Source organism: Melozone crissalis, unplaced genomic scaffold (genome assembly GCF_028551555.1).
Source record: "Melozone crissalis strain CALT ecotype California unplaced genomic scaffold, PUWL_Pcris_2 ptg000068l_1, whole genome shotgun sequence".
NCBI classification, from domain to species: domain Eukaryota; kingdom Metazoa; phylum Chordata; class Aves; order Passeriformes; family Passerellidae; genus Melozone; species Melozone crissalis.
The window spans coordinates 16,483,016-16,501,884 of record NW_026535846.1 but is presented as its reverse complement, the minus strand read 5'-3'; the positions used below and the strand labels follow the sequence as shown (position 1 = coordinate 16,501,884).

The window sequence follows — 18,869 nt, the reverse complement described above, 5'->3', positions numbered from 1 at the left end:
TTACTGATGAACTTCCATGTTAACATCCAGTTTTTGCTGCTTCAAGTTGAGTAATCCAGTTTACATAATACTGACAATTTATTTTCAGCTTGTCTAGTTATTTGGGCCAGCAGCTGCTTACTGCACGTTTGAGGGGAGATTCTGGAGAGAAGCTACAGTTACAGTTTCAGTTTCCTGAATGGCACTCATGCCTTTACATTCTTTAATGTTTTGGTCCTAATTTAATAAAGTATTTGGTTTCTGTTGGATTGAGCCAACATACTGAACAATGTAATAATAGTTATTCAAACTCTTGAGGGGCAGTTCTGAAATTTAAGTAACAACAACTATGTTGACATTGAAAATCTGAAATCAGTTTTTCCTTTTATAAGCAATTTTAATTTTTAAATTTAGCAAATTTACTTTTTCTTCACTACTTAAGATGCCACTAGGCAGTGTCAAATGACAAAGCTGAAACCCTAAAAGTCATCTTGGTGTGTATAGAGCATACTTTTAGAGGCCGATTAGGTATTTATAAGCAAATTGTAAGTGTACACTAATACATGCAATATAATTGCTAACACTAATTTTGTAGTAACAGCTTTGAGACACTGATTGTGACATTATAGTTCTTAGTGAGCTATCCATGCAGCAAGGTATGCATTTCCTATAAAATACTATTAAAAATCCCTATATTTTAAAATCTTAAGATTTGCAATACAATCAACTTTTATATAGTGCCTCAGCATATATATGATTGCTACTGTGTACAGAACTTTATACTATCTTAGTAGAAAATATTTACAATAGATTAGCCTCTTCCTTCATGTAAGTTTTCCTCTGGGTCCTATGTGCTGTACAGGTTCAATTATCCAAAAGAGGCTGTACTGCTCTAACGCCCTGTTCTTAATTTGGCAACAATCATAGCTGCCAGCTGTTGTGCATCTGTCATGTGGGGATTCTTCTCCATCACAGAAAGGACAACACTTGGAGGGAAAATATTGCAGAGGTTCTTGTATGTTTGATACTGATGTTCTGGGATGATGTGAGGTTCCCTTGGCTCACCACATATCCCAATCCAGGGATTTCTCCAGAGCTGTTCCATCTTCTCAGGCATGCTTCTAACCATGACAGGTTCATAACAGGGCTGCATGAGGTTGTTACTCAGTGGGTAGGAGTGGTAGGTGTAGGAGTCTGATGCACAGGGCAGTGGGTCCCAGCTGGCGTGCTGCTCCCGACACAGAGGTGGCCGCCTCTGCCTCGTGGGGTTACTCTCATAGAGCCGAGAGTCAGAAATGCTGTCCATTCTGGTCATCACCAAGGCACGGCTTGGTTGTGCAGTTGATGGATGAACGTTTTGAGGCACAGGGTATTCTCCTGGACAACTGGACCGTGCTCCAACAACTGGATGCTGGGCATGTAGGCCTAAGTGGGAAACTGACTGTTTGCGAAGGGATTGCTTAGGCTCTTCGGGTCCGTAACTCTGACCTCTATTTAAGGCTTCATGGTAACCATGAGGGAAAGGCTGAAGACGATTTTTCGATGGCAGTCTGTGGCTCTTCACATTGTCTTCTGGACTGGCATCTGCTACACCCAGATACAAGTCATTGTAAGAGGAATAAGAATCATTACTTGTATGGCTTAAGCAATTGTCAGGACAGGGGCTTGAGTTTCTAGAATACATCCCCTGGTCCATATCAGCCCCGTAATAATCTGAGTTACGGATACTACTTATGCTTAAGTTGGAGAAATCACTGAGTAAGGAGTAATAGCCATGGTCCCCCAGCGACTCATATTTGGGATACTGGTCAATATAGCTAACTGAGGTGCCATGGCTATTGGTGACTAGTATAGGAGGATATTGCACACTGGACATATGTTCCAGTGAGGATTTCTGATGTACGAACTGTGAGGAACCTGGCACCGGACTGCTTGCAGAACGAGTATTTAATGCACCAGCTGCATGGCTTTTTGGTGGAGGGAGCGTTGGTACACTTAATGCAGAAACCAGAGACGGGACAGAGCTGGCCTCGGACTTCCGGGCTGCTGATAACTTTTCCTCAGGCTCCACAGCTACTGACCTAATGCTTGGATCTGACTGACGTTTTGGGGCAATGCGTTTCACCTCAGAACTGATTTCTCCTTTGGAGCTGGATGGCCCTGTGCCACATTTGGCCAAGGCTCCCTCACTCATAGTTTTCACAGCAGATAATTTGGCACTTATTCGAAGCTCATCCGCTACTGACCTTTGAGGCTGGTTTGCACGTTCTGGGTGGTAATATTTACATTTGTGCCCATAGGTGCACTTTTTACCTGAAAGAAAAGGGTTTTCAGGTTAAATAAATCAAAAACTCATTCATACCACCAGTTGCTATCTTTTTTCTTTACATCTTTCACCACTTGGCAAAAGTAGTATTTCTATATTAAACCTTTAAGGATAATGATGTATTTTTTATATATACAGGCAGTCACAGACTCTGCTGTCTGCATCCATGTCTATCTGCATCAAAGGCAAGACACACAATTTTTTTTCCTACTGACTTATGATTTCAATCATGACAACATACACACAGTGCTATAAAAACAAATCAGCTTTAACATAGTTTTATAAATTACAAATCTCCTCTCTCAAATACAAACCAGATTAAAATAGCAAAAAGCTGTATTATGCACAAGGTGTATCTCGTAATCCTCAATTTTCTGCTACACTGTTTTTATAAATATGTGCATGAGGGGTATAAAAGCAACATTGTGCTTGGATGGAAACATGAAAAGTAGTACATTTTGTTCTGATAATGACAAGATGTTGATTGCTAGCTTCACCTACCTTTAAATGCAACAAATCAATCTGACTTGGGCACTTACCATAAGGACACGGTTGTTTCTTATGTTCAGGAATGACTGGCCTTTTTCTCAAGAAATTTTCAAGGCTTGGACCATGACGTCCTAAAGGATCATCTGGAGGCATAAATCTAAGGGAAAAGAAATTAAACATGACCAGTTTTTCCTGAGAATGCTGAGCTAGCAAATTCATTTACTATTGAAGAAAAAACCCATACTTGTCATTCACAAAAGAATACATTAGCAGCCGCTCCTCTATGAACTTCTTCCACTCTGGCTTTTCATTCTGAAGATCCCGATAGTTGTCATTGGACACAATGATGCCATCTGAGTCGAAGGCAAGTTTTACTATGAATCGATCATCATAGCAAACCACTCTTCTTCCCTGAACTCTTCGAGATGGGGTGAAAACAAGAATTTTTTCTTTCTCCAATTTACGTAAGATTTCTTGATCTGTAAAATAATTTTAGTTGAGCAGTTTTAAAAAAAATTATTAAAAGAAAGAAATGCAACCTTTGTATTATGAAAATTCTTGCCTTTTTTGTCTGACAAAGTATCTTGCAATTATATTCATACACAGTCCTCGTTATGATTAAAATCCACACCTAGATGTGGATTTTATTTCTGAGGTTTCAAAGCACTGAGTAAATATTCAATATTTGAACTTCATAACCACTCTGTGTAGCCATGTACCTTTACTCAGTCTTCTTGAACATGTCAGAAATTCAGGTGTTACTGTATTACAATAGCCTTGTTAGCCTAGAGTAAAATGCAAGGACTTTCTATTGGTAAAAACATATGCTGCCTTTTCAGTGTTCAACTAACCCTACTAACTGAGTCCCTGGCCTGTTACTACTTATTTCATGCTCACCCAGCAAATAAGACTCAGTTCCTGTATGCTCAACATTTGTGAATGGGAAAAATTCAACTGCAGCTTCTCAAAAGTGTTGAAGCCATCCAATAATGTTACAAAACCCACATCATTGTTAACACATGCAGATATTTAAATGCTTTTTTCCTAACCAATGAAACTGTTGTGTTTTCAAACAAACAGTTGAGTGCAACATCATCATCACCACATCTACAGCCCAGTACTGGGACCCATCAGAAACATGACAATTTTTTTTTTTTTTTTTAACCAAGGGGTCAAAGAAAATCTTGGTGTTACCTGTAATTGGTGCATCAGGTCGAGACTGTTCTTTTCTCCATGCAGGTACAAACACAGTGATATCTTTATGTCCTTTTTCCAGAAACCAATCAACAGCTAGTTGAATTCCCCGGCAGGAAAATCCTTCTTTGTTCCCATGGCTGAAGAACATGCAAGTTTTAGAAACAGCAAGGACAAAAGTTACATTTGGTTTTGGTTTTTGTTTTGGTGGTTTGGTTGTTTTTTTTCTTCTAAAGCTGCCATGGTCAAAGGATATAAGGAAAACAAAGTCTGTAAAGTTTTATTAAGCCTCCTTACATAACTGGAAAAAGACAACTGTATAGAGCTATTCAGCTGTCAGATTACAGCAACCATGCTACTTAAAAAGTCTGTAAATGATGAAATTTTACTATCCCCAGAGCAAAAGCAAGTAAACATGAAGTTTTTCAGTTTTTTTCATTTTATTAGCTGACCTAGTGAAAAATATTGCTTTCCCCGACAAACTGAGTTCACCTTAAGTAGCACCATAAAATGCTACTACAAAAAGAGGAATGAGCAATGCTGATTGCCATGGGTGATAAGTGCTTTTAAACATCTATATTAATCAAATATTTTCCTCTGATACTAAATGTTCTTCATTTTTATTAGAACTTCTTAGAGGAAAGAAGTAATTGTGTAAAAGTTGTTTAAGTCCCGTGCCCATCAAAAATTTGTTTTCTGAAACTCAAAGGAGTCTCTAAAACAGCACACAACTCCCTCATAAAAAATCACACTTACTCAATGATAAACAATGGCTAGCTGAACTCTGTACTCTACAGACATATTCAAAAGTGGTATGGGACAGGTATCTCTTGGGTTACGTTAACCTAAGCAGCCAAGTGTACATAGAATATCCTGAGTCACAAGGGGCAAGCAGCGTAGCCATGCTGGTCAGCAGGTTTAGCTCATGTGTTATCTCTGTTCTGACACAGCTAAATTGCTCTGAATACTGAGCAGGCTCAATCATCAAGAGCTCAAATACCATGAATTCACTGCATTTCATTACCATCCACTGCATGACACTTTAAAAAGAATCAAGTTTTCCTGCCCTACTTGGTTACTTTCCTTTAATGTCCAGAAACAATTTTCAGTATTGTTCAAGGACTTCAAAATACTAAACCCACCCACACAAAAGCACACTACAAATAGATTGCTTGAACAAAAGACTTGAGGTGAGAACTTGGATTTAAAATGAGGGCAGGGGAACTGGAATATGGATTACGTATAAAGGAGTAACAGCATAATTAAAAGCCTTGACTAAAGAGTCCATAAAATAGATGTATTATCAGTGTAATAGTCTACATGACTTAAAATGACTTTGCCATCAGTAAAAAGTATTTTTTAAAATATTTTAGTGATTTATTATTTTCAAATATTGTGACAGGGACACCCACCTCATAGCAACATTGCTTCCATCAATGACAATTGGCCTCAAGTTATCACTGTTATCCACCACTTCATCTTCCAGTGACAATTCAGGGCTTGTTATTTCCTTTGGGCAAGGGCCTCTTGACACCAGAGTACCAGTGGTACTGCTGGCAGTGCTTTGTCCCTCTGATTCACTTTTGTTGCCAAGTCTCACAAGCTCTGCTAGAACATCATTGATGAGCGCATCCGCTCCCAACTTATTCAGTACAGCCTGGATCTGATCTCCTGCATACCCAAGCTTTAAAGCAAAATCCATTTTAGCTTGGTATTCCTTGTCCAAATTTGTTTTGCATTCATCTAGCTTCAAGTCTTGTGTGATACTGCTCTGTGAAAAGCTTGGGCGATCCAGGCATGGGGACCGGCAGAGCGGCCGATGCGGTTTGGTGGAAACCTCCTTTTCTCTCCACTGAGCACTGCCTCTGAAGTATGGTTGCTCAGGCTCACTTTCTGAGCTCGTCCATTCCTCAGATTCAGCACTGCATTCCCCCACATCTTGCTCCACATTTCTGTCTTCTCTGGAGTGCCTCTTCTCCATTTTCAGCTTCCCTACCATAGACCAGGCCGTCATCACGTTCAGCTTCCAGCCAGAGCGCTCAGTTCTCGTTCATTTCCAAAGCCACCTGGAATTCATGCCCAATTGCATCATGTTGGCCAATTAAAAGTTTACACAAGGCTGGAGCTAATCTGCCTTGCTTACTATATTCTGGCATAAGCAACACCAACATGAAGTTCCTTGAAAAGAAAGAAAAAAATATTTAAAATTAGGTTTTGATCAATTCTGTAAAATATTCAACTACAATGATTTTGTTTACAAGTCAGTAGATGTCCCCAGTCATTCACATTTCTATGTAAACTGATTATAATAAAGCATATAATTACACTGTCTGTGTAATCACAAATAAGACTCTCTTTCCCTCCCTCAGTTACTCCACCTACAAAAGGAGGACAATTCCCACACAATAAACATAGAACTGGAATGGATTATCTCAGTAATATTTAAAGATAATAACCCAGAAAAGGGTGAGACACCATTTTCACTAGAAACGTGTCTTCTACTGCAAGAACAGCCTGTCTACACTAGGAACAACTGTGCAGTGTTCCACTATGCATAAAATTTAACACAAACCATTTCAGCCTCCTTCAGTAAGGATTTACTATCAGAACCAACAAGTTTACCTAGCAAAAGTGTCTTCTGGAGTACAGAACAGACATTTAAAAAAATAATACAAGCCACAAAAGAAAATTAAAAGCATCACCAGTGTGCATATAAGTCAAAGCTTATTCATTTTTTCATATCCTTTTGGTTTTAGGTAACAAGATGCAGAAAATCACAGCACCTAATACATCACTTACAGAATCAGAGAACAGCCTCTTCATCATTTGTGAGAGGCCATCCCTAATTCCTTTGGGACTATTTACAGGTGTTTCCCTGTCTGGAAAACACACCACCACACTTTCTGGAGTGCTGGTGTTTCCTGGTTCCTCTCTGACACTCAGAAGCACATCTCTTCCCCTGATGAATCTAGTTCAAAGCTCTGCTAGTAAGTCTTAGAAAAGTTTCTTTCTTGACTATTTCCCTACATTAATGGTGGAGTTCTGTTGTCTATGGGAATATTTCAAAGAACAACAGGTCTAGAAGAGTGATAAAATTTGATAAGCAACACCATAAAAAAGTCAAAGGATCTCTGAGACAGGTCCATATTGGCCTAACCAACCCCCTAAAATTGTCTCAAAGTGAAACTGAGATTATTAACCTGCAAAACCTTTATATAGTAATATATAATAACCATAAACAGGCAGAGCAGTAACATTCTACCAGACTGCACTCCAGTTTATGGAAACAGAAATGTACACGCACACAGAGACAGCTGCTCAAAAGCCTAATTTCCTTAGGAAAATGCTAATCACTCATACCTAAAAAAAAAAAAAAAAACCTAGAAGGTCAAGTTTTGAGTCAATCAACATAATTTTTAAAAAAGAATAACCATACTTTTTCATGATCCTGGAGGACTTCTTCCAACTTAAAGAATTCTGTGGTAGTTTAAGTCCTTTATGCCATATGAAATAAAAACACAATTGCATTTGAATGGAAATCCCAATCTTGACTAGTTAGGTTTAAGTTAGACTTAAAAAACATCTGTTCTTTCATGCTATTTATTCAAATAGTATCCCTCTAAATACTTGGGTATTATTTTTACAGTATTCTCTTTTCATTCCAAGTGATTTTTCTTTCAGATAGCACTAATAGCAGTATATTTACAACCCAAGTACTTGCCAACTTAGATGTATTAATAGCTTGACCTGGAATGGATTTTAATTAGGTCTCATACATAACCTTGTACCTTGCCAACATTAAAAAAAAAGGATATAAAAAAATTATTATAAAAGAAGGTTAAAATACAAGGTTATCAGCACACTGTACCCACAGCTTACAAAATATTGCAATGAAGGAATGCTGTACAATACATGTGGCAAGACTAATTTTTTTCAAATTATTGAGACTGTACTGCTTTGGCACTGGACAAAGAACAGCATGATTCTGTTCATTCAAGTTTAAAGAGCTTCATTCTTCCTTCCCAGTGTCACCTCTCTAAGCACAATGTCACAAGAATTTGGCTTTTGTTCAACCTATCATCTTGAAGCCTCCATTCTCTCCCTGACCCTCACAACGCCTTTGGTGCCTCCCCAGACTGTCCAAGCCATGTGCAATCACAGAACAGTTTTTCCTTGCATCCCCACTGTGTCCCACACTCCCTCTGTCTGTGAGATGCCCAGGCAGCCCCAGGCTCAGGGTGATGGGAGTCACCTTGACCAGCACATTACATTCCCCCCAAAGACAGCCAAATATGAACACACACTTAAAGGAAAGCAAGCTATTACAAATATCTAATTTAAAGCTATTACAGAAATACAGACACTGCAGCTTTAAAATTGTAATTCTCATGATGCTCGCTGCTAAGCAACCAACCAAGTTTCCTTCCTAAACACCTCTTTCAGCACAGTCACGAGCAACTAGTAGAACTGATAATGTGATTCAGAAAAAAGAGTCAGACAAAGTCATGTCTATTTTGTTCATAAGGCCCAAACTGAAAGCATGTCTTCAACTTTGATGGTATTAAAACAGAAAGAAAATATCTGCACGGTAATAAAGTACTGTAATATAAACGAACACTTGCAAATTATTCAACAATCACTATTCAAATGACAATTACTATTTCGAGCTGGTCTAGAAATACTCTATTCAAAGCCTGTTCATTTCGGCAGGACCAACAGAAATTCAGGTAAAACAATGGACTGAACAGCTTCTTCTGGTCCCTTATGGCACTGCCTTTACCCGGACTGCCGGGTAAAGTGACGGCCCCGTGACGGACGGAGAAGAGCGGCTCTGACAGAGCCCAGGTGACTCTGCCATTGCCCCGGTAATTCCCAGGAGATGGGCGCGGTCCCGGTAAGCGGCCCGGGGCCGGGGCTGCCGCTATTGCCGCTCCCCTGCTCGGGTGCGGGGCAGCCACGGCCCGGCTCGGCCCCGCCCCGGGAACCAGGAGCCTCCCCCTCCTGGGCCGCACCGAGCCGGGGAAAAGGCAGAGCTGAGTCCCTCAAGGAAACTAAAGTCACCTTTCTAGGCAGGAATGACTCCATCGCAGTTTCCACAATTACTAGTTTTGTTTGAGAGCCGAGGGCCGCCGTGGGCAGCGCCACGGGCCCGGGCGGGGCTGCCCTCACTGCGCGCCTGTCCCGGGCCGGGCGGCGGGCAGCGAGCGCTCGGTCTGTGTGACAGGCACTCAAAAGGGAAACACCTATGTAAACTGATGATAACAAAACATATAAATTGTTCTGAATACTGAGCAGGCTCAATCATCAAGAGCTCAAATACCATGAACTCACTGCATTTCATTACCATCCACTGCATGTCACTATAGAAAGAACCAAGTTGTCCTATCCTACTTGGTTACTTTCCTTTTCCTGTCCGAAGAAAAAGAAGTTGTTTTTCAGGCTCCCTCAAACCAGGCTATAAGTAAGCAGAGTCCTGTGTTAACCAATACCTCAGAATGGAAACTGAGCCAAGATACTGTTAGTGCCTATGAAATGAGAACCTTTCTTCCAACCTTTAAAATATGAATCAGAAAAACGCTGGGTGATTTATCAGTTTCTATTTGCCAAAGGAATAGTTTAATTTTAAGATGCTTAAAATGAATACATGTTCAAATAGTTCTTGTACTTTTTAATCTAATAAATTAGACATGGTCTAAAGAAAGATCTGAGAGAGCACAGATCCACAGCTCACTTAAACATTTAGAGACATGTACAGTAGCATTCACAGAATATGTGCTAAGTCAAGCAGCATTTTTAACAGAAGTGTTAAAATGGCAGATCAGGCTTTTCAGTCCCTTGATAAATTAGAGCCATATAAATGACAGCATTTTGATTCAGTTTAATGCATTATTTTTCTTATCTTACTATGCAATGTCAGTCTCAACGCATTCCTGGTAAGTCTCAACACTGTCATTTTGATGAACAGAGAAACCTTAAATTTACACAAATCAAAGGCCTAATACTGTATAGTCTTTTATCAAGTGAAAATCAGTACAATGTCAAGAAAAATATTTTACTTTTTCTACTTATTATGGCTCCTCTGAATTAAAACACTAATATACATTAAATCTAAAGTATTAGCTATTTACACCAGCAGTGAACACCTTGCCCTTAAAATTAATATTGAAACATCAATTGAAAAATAGCCTGCTAGCTATGATTAGTAATAAATTTTATTTAGAAGCTTCCTATTTTCTGAGTCAATTCAGATAAAGTATTTTAAAAGAAAAACAAATTTGCCATTTCTGTTTCTCCATCTGTCTCTCCCCCTCCCTTAACCATCTTTGGAGAAGAACAATAAGGAATGTGACTTAGCACTCTTCTATTACAGAGGCAAAGGACAAAGGAAGATTTTCAGTGTTGACTCACCAGTTAAGACAAATGTAATTGTTACCACCACCCAACCCTGAAGGGGATGTTCTTCCTTGACAAATGCTGATGGAACACTTGTAATAGTAGGAAAAGTTCAGTTGTGCAGAGAGGGCTGAATTTCAGGAATTCGCGCACCAGGATATATAGAACTGGAAATTATTTCAGAAATACCACTAGGCTTTAGCTTTCTGATCTACAATCTATATTGTAGTTCTTGCCTACACTGAACAGTGATGGAAAAACCCCACCCTAAACACACACAAATAAATACAGATAGATAAATATATACATATATACATATACATGTAAATTCTAATTCTGTCAGTGTACCACTCAATAAATTTCATGGATCAGTTCAGAAAAGTGTAATAGAGCTCTTGCTTCCCAAATGCTGCAAAAACTTAAAAGTTTGGTAGTTCTCCTTCCTCACCAAGCTCCAGCCCACTGTTCCTGAAATCCTTCTATCACAGCTGGCTCAGTTTAAGAAAGTTATGAATGTGGTTTGAGAGCAATGGAAATGCAGGGTACTGCCAATGAAAGTAAATAAATAAAATGAATAAAGTAAGCCCTTGAGTAAGCAGATTTTTAAACATCATGAGAATATCACTGAGTGGGTATGAAAAACTAGATCCAGGAAATCATGCCATGGACTCTTCACCAAAACACATTATTAACTAGAACCTACTTGTTCCTGCCTCTCCCTGGAGCATGAAGAAGCTGATGGACTCATCATGACAGCTGGAAAAGGGATTGGGTGGGAATTTTTTGAGGGAGGAATTAGTTTGTTTCTTAAACACAGATCAAGTTTACAGTGCGCCTCAAAAAATTAATTGCAGCTGCGCAAAAGGGAACAACATCTTGCAACACAAAGGCAAGAAAGAACCATCATGACAGACAAAAACATATAAGCATTGTCATGTAAAAAAGTAATTGTGCAAGTGCCACCCTAAGGACCTAAGTTTTACACTTTCCTTTTCAACACTGCTGAATGCAAGTTACTGGTGTTTGGCTGGATTACTGATCAGGAATCAGGGAGTGACAGTATCCTTCAGCAATGACAAGACAGCTGAATTAGATTCAAGAGCCTGTCCTTCCTTCCCCAACTGTGAAAAGTAATAAGCACAACTCTGCCTTTTAATGGTCTTTTTATTTCAAGAAAATTAGATTAAATACTGCATTTCTAGTGATCACGACTTCAAAAAAATCCAACCCAAAAACCTTAAGAACATCCCATATTTGCAACTGAGTTGCTATACGTTTCAAATTTAGATTTTTTTTTTTGGCTGACCTTGATGAAAACTTCCTCATTCAGATTAGCAGAAATTGTACTGAGTTACTATGTTATTGCTCAACCTGGCAATAACAAGCAAGAAACTAAATAGAAAAGCAGAGCATTTGGCTGCATCAGAAAAAAACCTCATAGAAGGTGCTCAGAACTTCATTTTACTTTTCTAGCTCTGCTCAAACTGTAGATTTGTACATCACAAACACTAGGTGTTTGTCCTGCAAGATTGACAAGAGTATGACTAAACATTTGTGGCATCTTTTATAAAGGGTTCAGAAATTAACCTAGAGAACTTTTGGAAAATGCCAGGAACAGAAAAACATAAACTTACCAACAGACACCAGGGAAATGAGAACAAGTATTTTGATTAGCTGTAAGTTGGAGAATTCATGGCTATTTCTGAAAACTCAAAATAAAATATATGAAATACTAGGGTCACAGTAGATATGGAACATTAAATAAAGCAATGTTTTCTTTGCTGTGCAAATATGTGATTAATCCTTTGGCCCAAATCTACAGCTTTTACTAAACCTAAACTTGCCAAGAAGTCATTTTGTTTTCATGACTACACAATTTAACTCAAACCACAAGACAGAAACAACACCATAGAATAGAGAACTTGGTAGGAAAGTATCCATTTTTACTGCACTCCTAGCATATTGTGAAGTTTTGTTAAACTGAAAAGTTATTCTAAAAAACGACAGCAACATCTCAATGTTTGAGGCACTTCCAATTTACTTCAGGAAATGCTTTCAGTGATCACTGATATATGTATTGGAATATACATAAAAGCAAGCTGGGTCTAGCATATCACATAGAGAAGCTGAAATTCCCCATGAAGGAGTCAACAGGGGAAGTTCAGGTTGGATATTAGGGAGACGTTCTTCCCCTGAGGGTGGCTGGGCACTGGAACAGGCTGCCAGTGCAGTGGGCATGGTGCCAAGCCTCAGAGCTCAGCGCTCTCAGGCACATGGTGGGGTTCCTGGGTGAAGGGCCAGCAGCTGGACTTTGATGGTTCTTGCAGCTTCCTTCCAACTCAGGATATTCTATAATTCTGTGAACTATAAATCAAGTGAGAACTGAAGAGAAATGCAAAAGTAGTATAAAATTTAAGCACCTTGCCTCAAACTTTTTTAATTTTGTCATAAGTATGAATTCAAAAGGACAGGATAGACACAGCTGGAATTCTAAACAGAGGAAGCAGCATTTTAGTTCTTTCTTAAATTACATGATTCCTGTTTGGAGTTAACCCAACCTAGAAAGAACAGGTAGTGCTGAGCACAAAACAAGTATAAAGTACAGGCTTTCTGAAGGGAAGAAAATGGAGTATTTCTTTTGCATTAGGTATTTAATCATTATTTCCTAAGGCAGAAAAAAAAAGCAAATAATTATACAGTAAACACACATTTAAAAACAGGTGTTCTAACAATTATATATAGTACCTTTTCCTCACCAATTTTCTCTTTCTAATAATCTTAAGGAGCTACAGCTAGCATTATTGCCACTCAAAAGATCTGCTGTCCCTACTAAGGCAATGTTTACACTTCAGCAGACAACATGACATAAAATGAGAGCAGACATGTAACTCCTAAAGCTTATTTGTGGGCAGTTCCTTTAAACTGAGATGATTTATTTGGATCTATGACCAAAGGAATACACTAGTTCTCCTAATCCACATTCTGATAGGAGGCCATTTGGTACTACCTACTCTGCAGATATAAATGACTCATTATTGCTCTGTGAAGGGAAAAAAAAAGTTGTGATTGCAGCTAAGTCAAAGACACATCAAGGATGTGATGCATCTTAACTTATACCAATTCAATTTGTAATTGAATATTTAGAATACTACTCTGGCAGACTAAACCAAATGCTCCTTTAACCAAAATTCTCATCCAAAAGCAGCCTCTGAGAAACCTGAAAAACAAAGGGTGTTGTTTCTAAAGACCTCAATATACTGGATGGACCCTCACATGCTATGCCATCCAGGAGGCAGGATGGACTCACCTGTTAGGACAGAAGCTTTCTGATAAACTAAAAAAAAATCACTTTAGAAACTGCCAAAAAAAAAGTCTGAAGCAGAGAAAGACACCTCACTCAGTAAGTATCAAAGAGCAGCAAGAGGAGCTTGAAGGCATCTTGTGGCTTTATATTTTCACTTCAGTTCCCTTGCTTTTGCAAAAACAAAGTCAGTACATGGCTAATTAAGTCTGCAATAAGGATGGTGTTGGACTAAGTGATCTCCTGAAGAAAGTCTAACACAAACTAACTCTTTTTTGCTAAGATTCCTTTATTCATATGATGGCAACACTGCTCATTTCCAAGGTGAAGAAGCTGGAAAGCCATCATCAAGGAGACAAGACAAAAAGCCAACCACTCTGCTTTTGAAAATGAAAATGGCAATCCCTATGCTCCAGCAAGTTCATCACTCCCTTTCTAAAGGGAGATCTACCCATGGACAAGACATGAGGGAGGAAGGTTTTCTGGTCTGATGGATTATTTTGTTTTAGGGGGTGGAGTTTTTGTTTGTATTTTAAATCAATGTATTTAAACCTAGAAATCAGAAAAGGCAGAGACTTGGCAAAGAGATGGAAACTAGTATTTGATCTTACAAAAAAATAAAAAGCATTGCCTCAGGGGGGCAATTACAACTGGTTTTAGGTTGAAATTGTCAGACTTAGTTTTGACTTTATGTGATTTGGCTGAGGTGTCTGTATGCTCAATAAAGGAGTGCACATTTCTTGTGGATATCTTCACTAAAGATAGGAGTCTAAACCTGTGGCTTTAACCTAATGTTCATACTCTGCTCTGTTACAGCATTCAATTAAAACTAGAAGTTGTGTCAGCTAATGAGAGCAGATATTCATCTTGATGAGGGTCTCTCTCCAGATGGAACAAATGCAGAAAGGGGCACTTAAATTCTGACTGTGTAACAAACAAGCACCTTGGCCTATGCTGGGATTTGTAAAATGCTTTAGTTCTACTGTACAATGATTTTCTGATGAAATTCTAAAAGAGGTCTACAACAAATGATGTAAAGCCTAGGTTTTATTTTGACATGGTGAATCAATCTGCTTTCTAGCAAGCCATGTCAAAAATAACCCATGAAAGAAAATTACAATAGGTACCTTTACAAGTCAAAGATACTTAGCTGAAGTACTTATTTAAATATAGAACATATATTTTTGAGTCAAAATTGCCAGCTAATGAAGATTTTTTTCTTATTATAGCCATGAATAAATTGGTCACCTCAGAAGAATGAAACTACATCTCAGGAGACGTTACACTGCTCAGCTCTGCACTTGCAAATGTGTTTCCTAACTCTGAAATATATCTAATGCAATTCTACATGTTGTGGCACCAGACAGCCTGGATCTGTAAAGGTGGTCATGGTATTCTTATTTCCAGGTGAAATATCTGTGATACCATGTACACATCATATAAAATATAGCTTATCAACAAAAAGGGACAGTTCACAAGAAACTAAACCCACTCCACATAAACAGATGGCAAAGTATTTTAAAAATACCACTATTATGGCTCAAACAAGCTTTTCATTTGCAATGCATAAAAATCAGCCTTTTACAATAAAATTACACACACAAAAAGTTGCTATATTAAAAAGTATATAGTTGTCCAGCCATGACAACATGGCTCTTCAAAGCCCTTTATGCCTAGCAGATTACTTGATGCAAACAAGGACAGCATTCTCAGGTATGTGTAGCATTACAGCCATTTGGGTTTTTTAATTTTTTTTTTTCACATTATGAGATGGACACATCAATATATCAAACTAATTTCAAATGTGGCAACACCTGTGAATTTCTTCAAAATTCAAAAATTTATTTTCTTCATCTTTCCAAGCCCTACTTTCATACCTGAATTTAGATGCTGCCTTCCTTATTCCCAAAAAGCCCCATCGCTTCTGCTCTTGATTCAACCACTAAAAAAGTTCAAGTGATAGAAGCAATTTGTTTTACTTCTACTAATTCACAGATTTATAGTAGAATTATAAGTGTTCAAGAAAATAACATTTCAGTTGCAAACTGTACAGTGGCAAGGAAAGTCAAAACCAGCAGATGTCTACAATGGAATAATTTGCATTGGAAAAGGTTTCCAGAAAGATCAAAGAACAGAAAGCCAGAACTTACCTAATTTACAGCTGTTGACAGTAAGAATTTACTTTCTTACTAGTTCATCAGCATAAAAAGTAATTGGTATCCCTTCATCCATCTTAACCCATTTTCTTGTCATTTTTTCCAAATAGTGAGTTTGGGTTAGGTTTGGATTTAGCAGTTAGATTTTCTTTTTTAAAATGTCTTTTATTGCAATCGTTCAAATGAAATTGACTTAGGAAGCTTTATGGATTGCTTCTATTAAAACTTGCTAAACATTAGATTATTTTAGAAGGCAAACAGATCCAGAAAATGTCAACACTGACAGGACTGATATACAGAAAACATGTGACATTGGAGAAGAAATGACATATTCCAAAGGCAGCTAAATTACTCTATATTTGACGATGACCTTGAAATTTCCACTAACCCCTTTTTTCCATTAAGAGGCAAAAATAATTTTATCAGTAACACTAGCCAAATTAGTGAAATATACCTTCCAGTCATACATACCATAGTTCAGTTACAACATTTGGCAAGCAGAAGATACATCTTATCAACAAAGGATCCTTCCTATACAAAATGACTACTTGACAGGCTCTTCTGTTTCAATAAACAAACATACAAGGAATAGGATGGACCTGGAATGCTGCATATTCCCAACCACTCAGAACTAATGATCTGCATAATGGAAGTTCATAAATGACCAGCATTTTGATATGCCTCCTATTCTTACTCCCCATTTATGGCAACACATGCTAATCACTGCAACACACTGCAAGACTAAAACAAAAAAGTAAAACAATATCAGACGTGTCCTAATAAACCCCAACAATTTAGATTCACATCTATCAGAAAACTCACTGTAGCGTTTGCTGCAATTTTACTGTTTTGCTAGCTTGTGAAGTAAACGGCTCCTGTGAAATATAATTTCCAAATTCTTTAATGACAATTGGAAAAGCAGACAGCTATGAAAAAAACATTTTCAAATGAACGGATTTAAAAATTATCTCAAACCTCAAGCATACTGCATGAGCGAGCAGTTCCTTATTCACAGGTGCATTATAAAGCAAAATGGAAGGATGCAAGTGGCAATCATCAGGTATCCTCTACAAAAGTAATTTCCTTATTTCACCACCTTTCTTCCTTAATGCAAGTTTCCTGCATTGTTCTTTTGTTCAGACAGGGAACACCTTCCCAAACAGCGTGCTAACGCAGCCTGTGCAATCTCTCCTTGGTGTTTTCAATGACTAAATGCCGGGGGATTTCCCGGCTCCGTCCCCCAGTGCCCAGGCCGCTCCACCTGCCCTGCTCCGAGCGCGGTGCCGCAGCCTGGGCGAGGATGCTGCCAGGGGTCCCCGCCAAGGCCTCGCGTCCCGAGCCCAGCGTGCGGCTGCTGCGGGCCGGGCGGCAGCGACCGAGGGCAGCGGCCCCGCAGCGGGAGGGACGCGCCACGCCAGGCGGCCGCCGCTCCGGTGCGGGAAGGGCGGCAGGGGCACCCCGGGCAGCGGCGGGAGCAGCCCCGGGCAGCGGCAGGGGCACCCCCGAGCAGCGGCGCTGAGCAGCCTGTCCGTCCCCGCTAGCGGAGCGCGGTCGGACGGCGGCCCAAGGCCGCGCCGCGGCTGCCGCCGAGCCCGGGCCGCGCCCGACGGGCGGCAGGGGGCGCCCCGCAGCCCCGCTCCCCCCGCCGCGCGGACCCCGGGGGAGGGGAGCGCTCCGCCGGGCGCCGCCGCTCCCCCGCTCCGAGCCCCCGCGGCACCCCCGCGCCCGGCCGGGGCCTCACCCGCTGCTGTCGCTATGGACACCGTCCGCGGCTCCCTGCGGGGTCTGGCGGCGAAGAGGTGAAGGACGGCGGGGCTCGGCGCGGCCGCGGCACGGGCCCCACTCCGGCCGCTCCCGCCGCATGGAGGGGGAAGGGCTGGCCGGAGCGAGGGGAGATGAGGGGGCGTGGAGGAGCAGAGCCAGGACGGGACGGGATGGGGAGGGATGGGGGAAGTGCGGGCGCGGAGTTCAGCGCCGACGGGAGCGCGGGGGCCGCTGCCGCCGCCTCATCGCCGCCCGCGCCGCACCGGGCCCGCGCCGCCGCCGCCCGGCCGCCGTCGCCCGGCAACGCGCGCGCCCCCGCTGCCGCAGGCGCGCGGCTCCGCGGGGCGCCCCGCGCGCTCCCGACGCCCGCGCACGCGCAGCCTCGCGCGCGGCGGCGCGCGCCGGCCTCCCCTCCTCCTCCTCCTGAAGGCAGGGGGCGCTGCAGGCGGGAACGGGAACGGGGAACGGGAACAGGAATGGGAACGGGGAACGGGAACGGGACCGGGATCGGGATCAGGACGGGGATCGGGATGGGGAACGGGAACGGTAACGGAGACGGGGATGGGAACGGGAACGGGGATGGAGATGAGGACAGGGAGCGGGTACGGGGACAGAGAATCGGGAACGGGAACGGGAATGGGGACGAGGAACGGTAACGGGCACGGGCAGCACCAGCTGACCGCTGGGGAATACCGAATGGCGGGGCCGAGCCACGGGGTGGCTGTACGGTCGGGCTCCGGAGGGGAACGGGAAAAGGGAGATGTCCCCTGGCGCTGTCCCCTCCGGCCATCCCATCCCTGCTGAAACAGCAGGAGGAGGCTCGGGGGGACAGATGGATGCTATTTTATTGCAATATCGTGTTCTCCCAGTTCTGCAGGTCACGGGGTTGGAGGATGAAATAAAGGACATGACCAAACGCAGGTATATTTAGGCATAGCTTTGGGATGGGCCAAGATTAACATGTGTAAGCACTTAAACCTTTACCTAGGCAGGATGCTCCGGCACAGGATTAATAAAATTTGCAAATACTTTAGGCTTTGTGTAAAACGTTGATATTTAAGGACTAGATGTTTTGAAGATCTCAGGGCTAGCATGTAGTTATTTCTATCAGTTTCAGTGTCGCTGTACCTTCAGATTCCCAAAGCATTCTGAAACCAATACCAGCTTTCCCTTAACATATGAAATGGCCAGTGCAATTGGGGTGACCCACTCATAGGAAAAAAATCTGTAAAATGTGCAGAGTATGTTTTGAAAGCTCAAAACCCCA

General features: G+C 41.2%; 1 protein-coding gene across 1 annotated transcript; it reads right to left on the bottom strand.

Moving 5' to 3' along the window:
- Positions 1-804: 804 nt before the first annotated feature.
- Positions 805-17,838, bottom strand: ZC3H12B (zinc finger CCCH-type containing 12B). The gene is made up of 6 exons (XM_054289413.1): positions 17,580-17,838; positions 5,401-6,166; positions 3,989-4,128; positions 3,039-3,273; positions 2,845-2,951; positions 805-2,292 (listed from the first exon to the last, which is right to left on the bottom strand). The coding sequence occupies exons 2-6, from the start codon at positions 6,000-6,002 to the stop codon at positions 872-874; spliced, it is 2,505 nt and encodes an 834-aa protein (XP_054145388.1). The 5' UTR covers positions 6,003-6,166; positions 17,580-17,838; the 3' UTR covers positions 805-871.
- Between the last annotated feature and the right edge of the window lie 1,031 nt (positions 17,839-18,869).

Bases quoted from the DNA above. Each gene is read 5' to 3' on its own strand.
- ZC3H12B (XM_054289413.1), bottom strand. From the start codon at position 6,002: ATGACGGCCTGGTCTATGGTAGGGAAGCTGAAAATGGAGAAGAGGCAC. The intron at 3,274-3,988 runs GTAACACCAAGA...ATTATTTTACAG, and splicing joins ACCTGATGCACCAATTACAG to ATCAAGAAATCTTACGTAAA. The intron at 2,293-2,844 runs GTAAGTGCCCAA...CTTTTCTTTCAG, and splicing joins GAAACAACCGTGTCCTTATG to GTAAAAAGTGCACCTATGGG.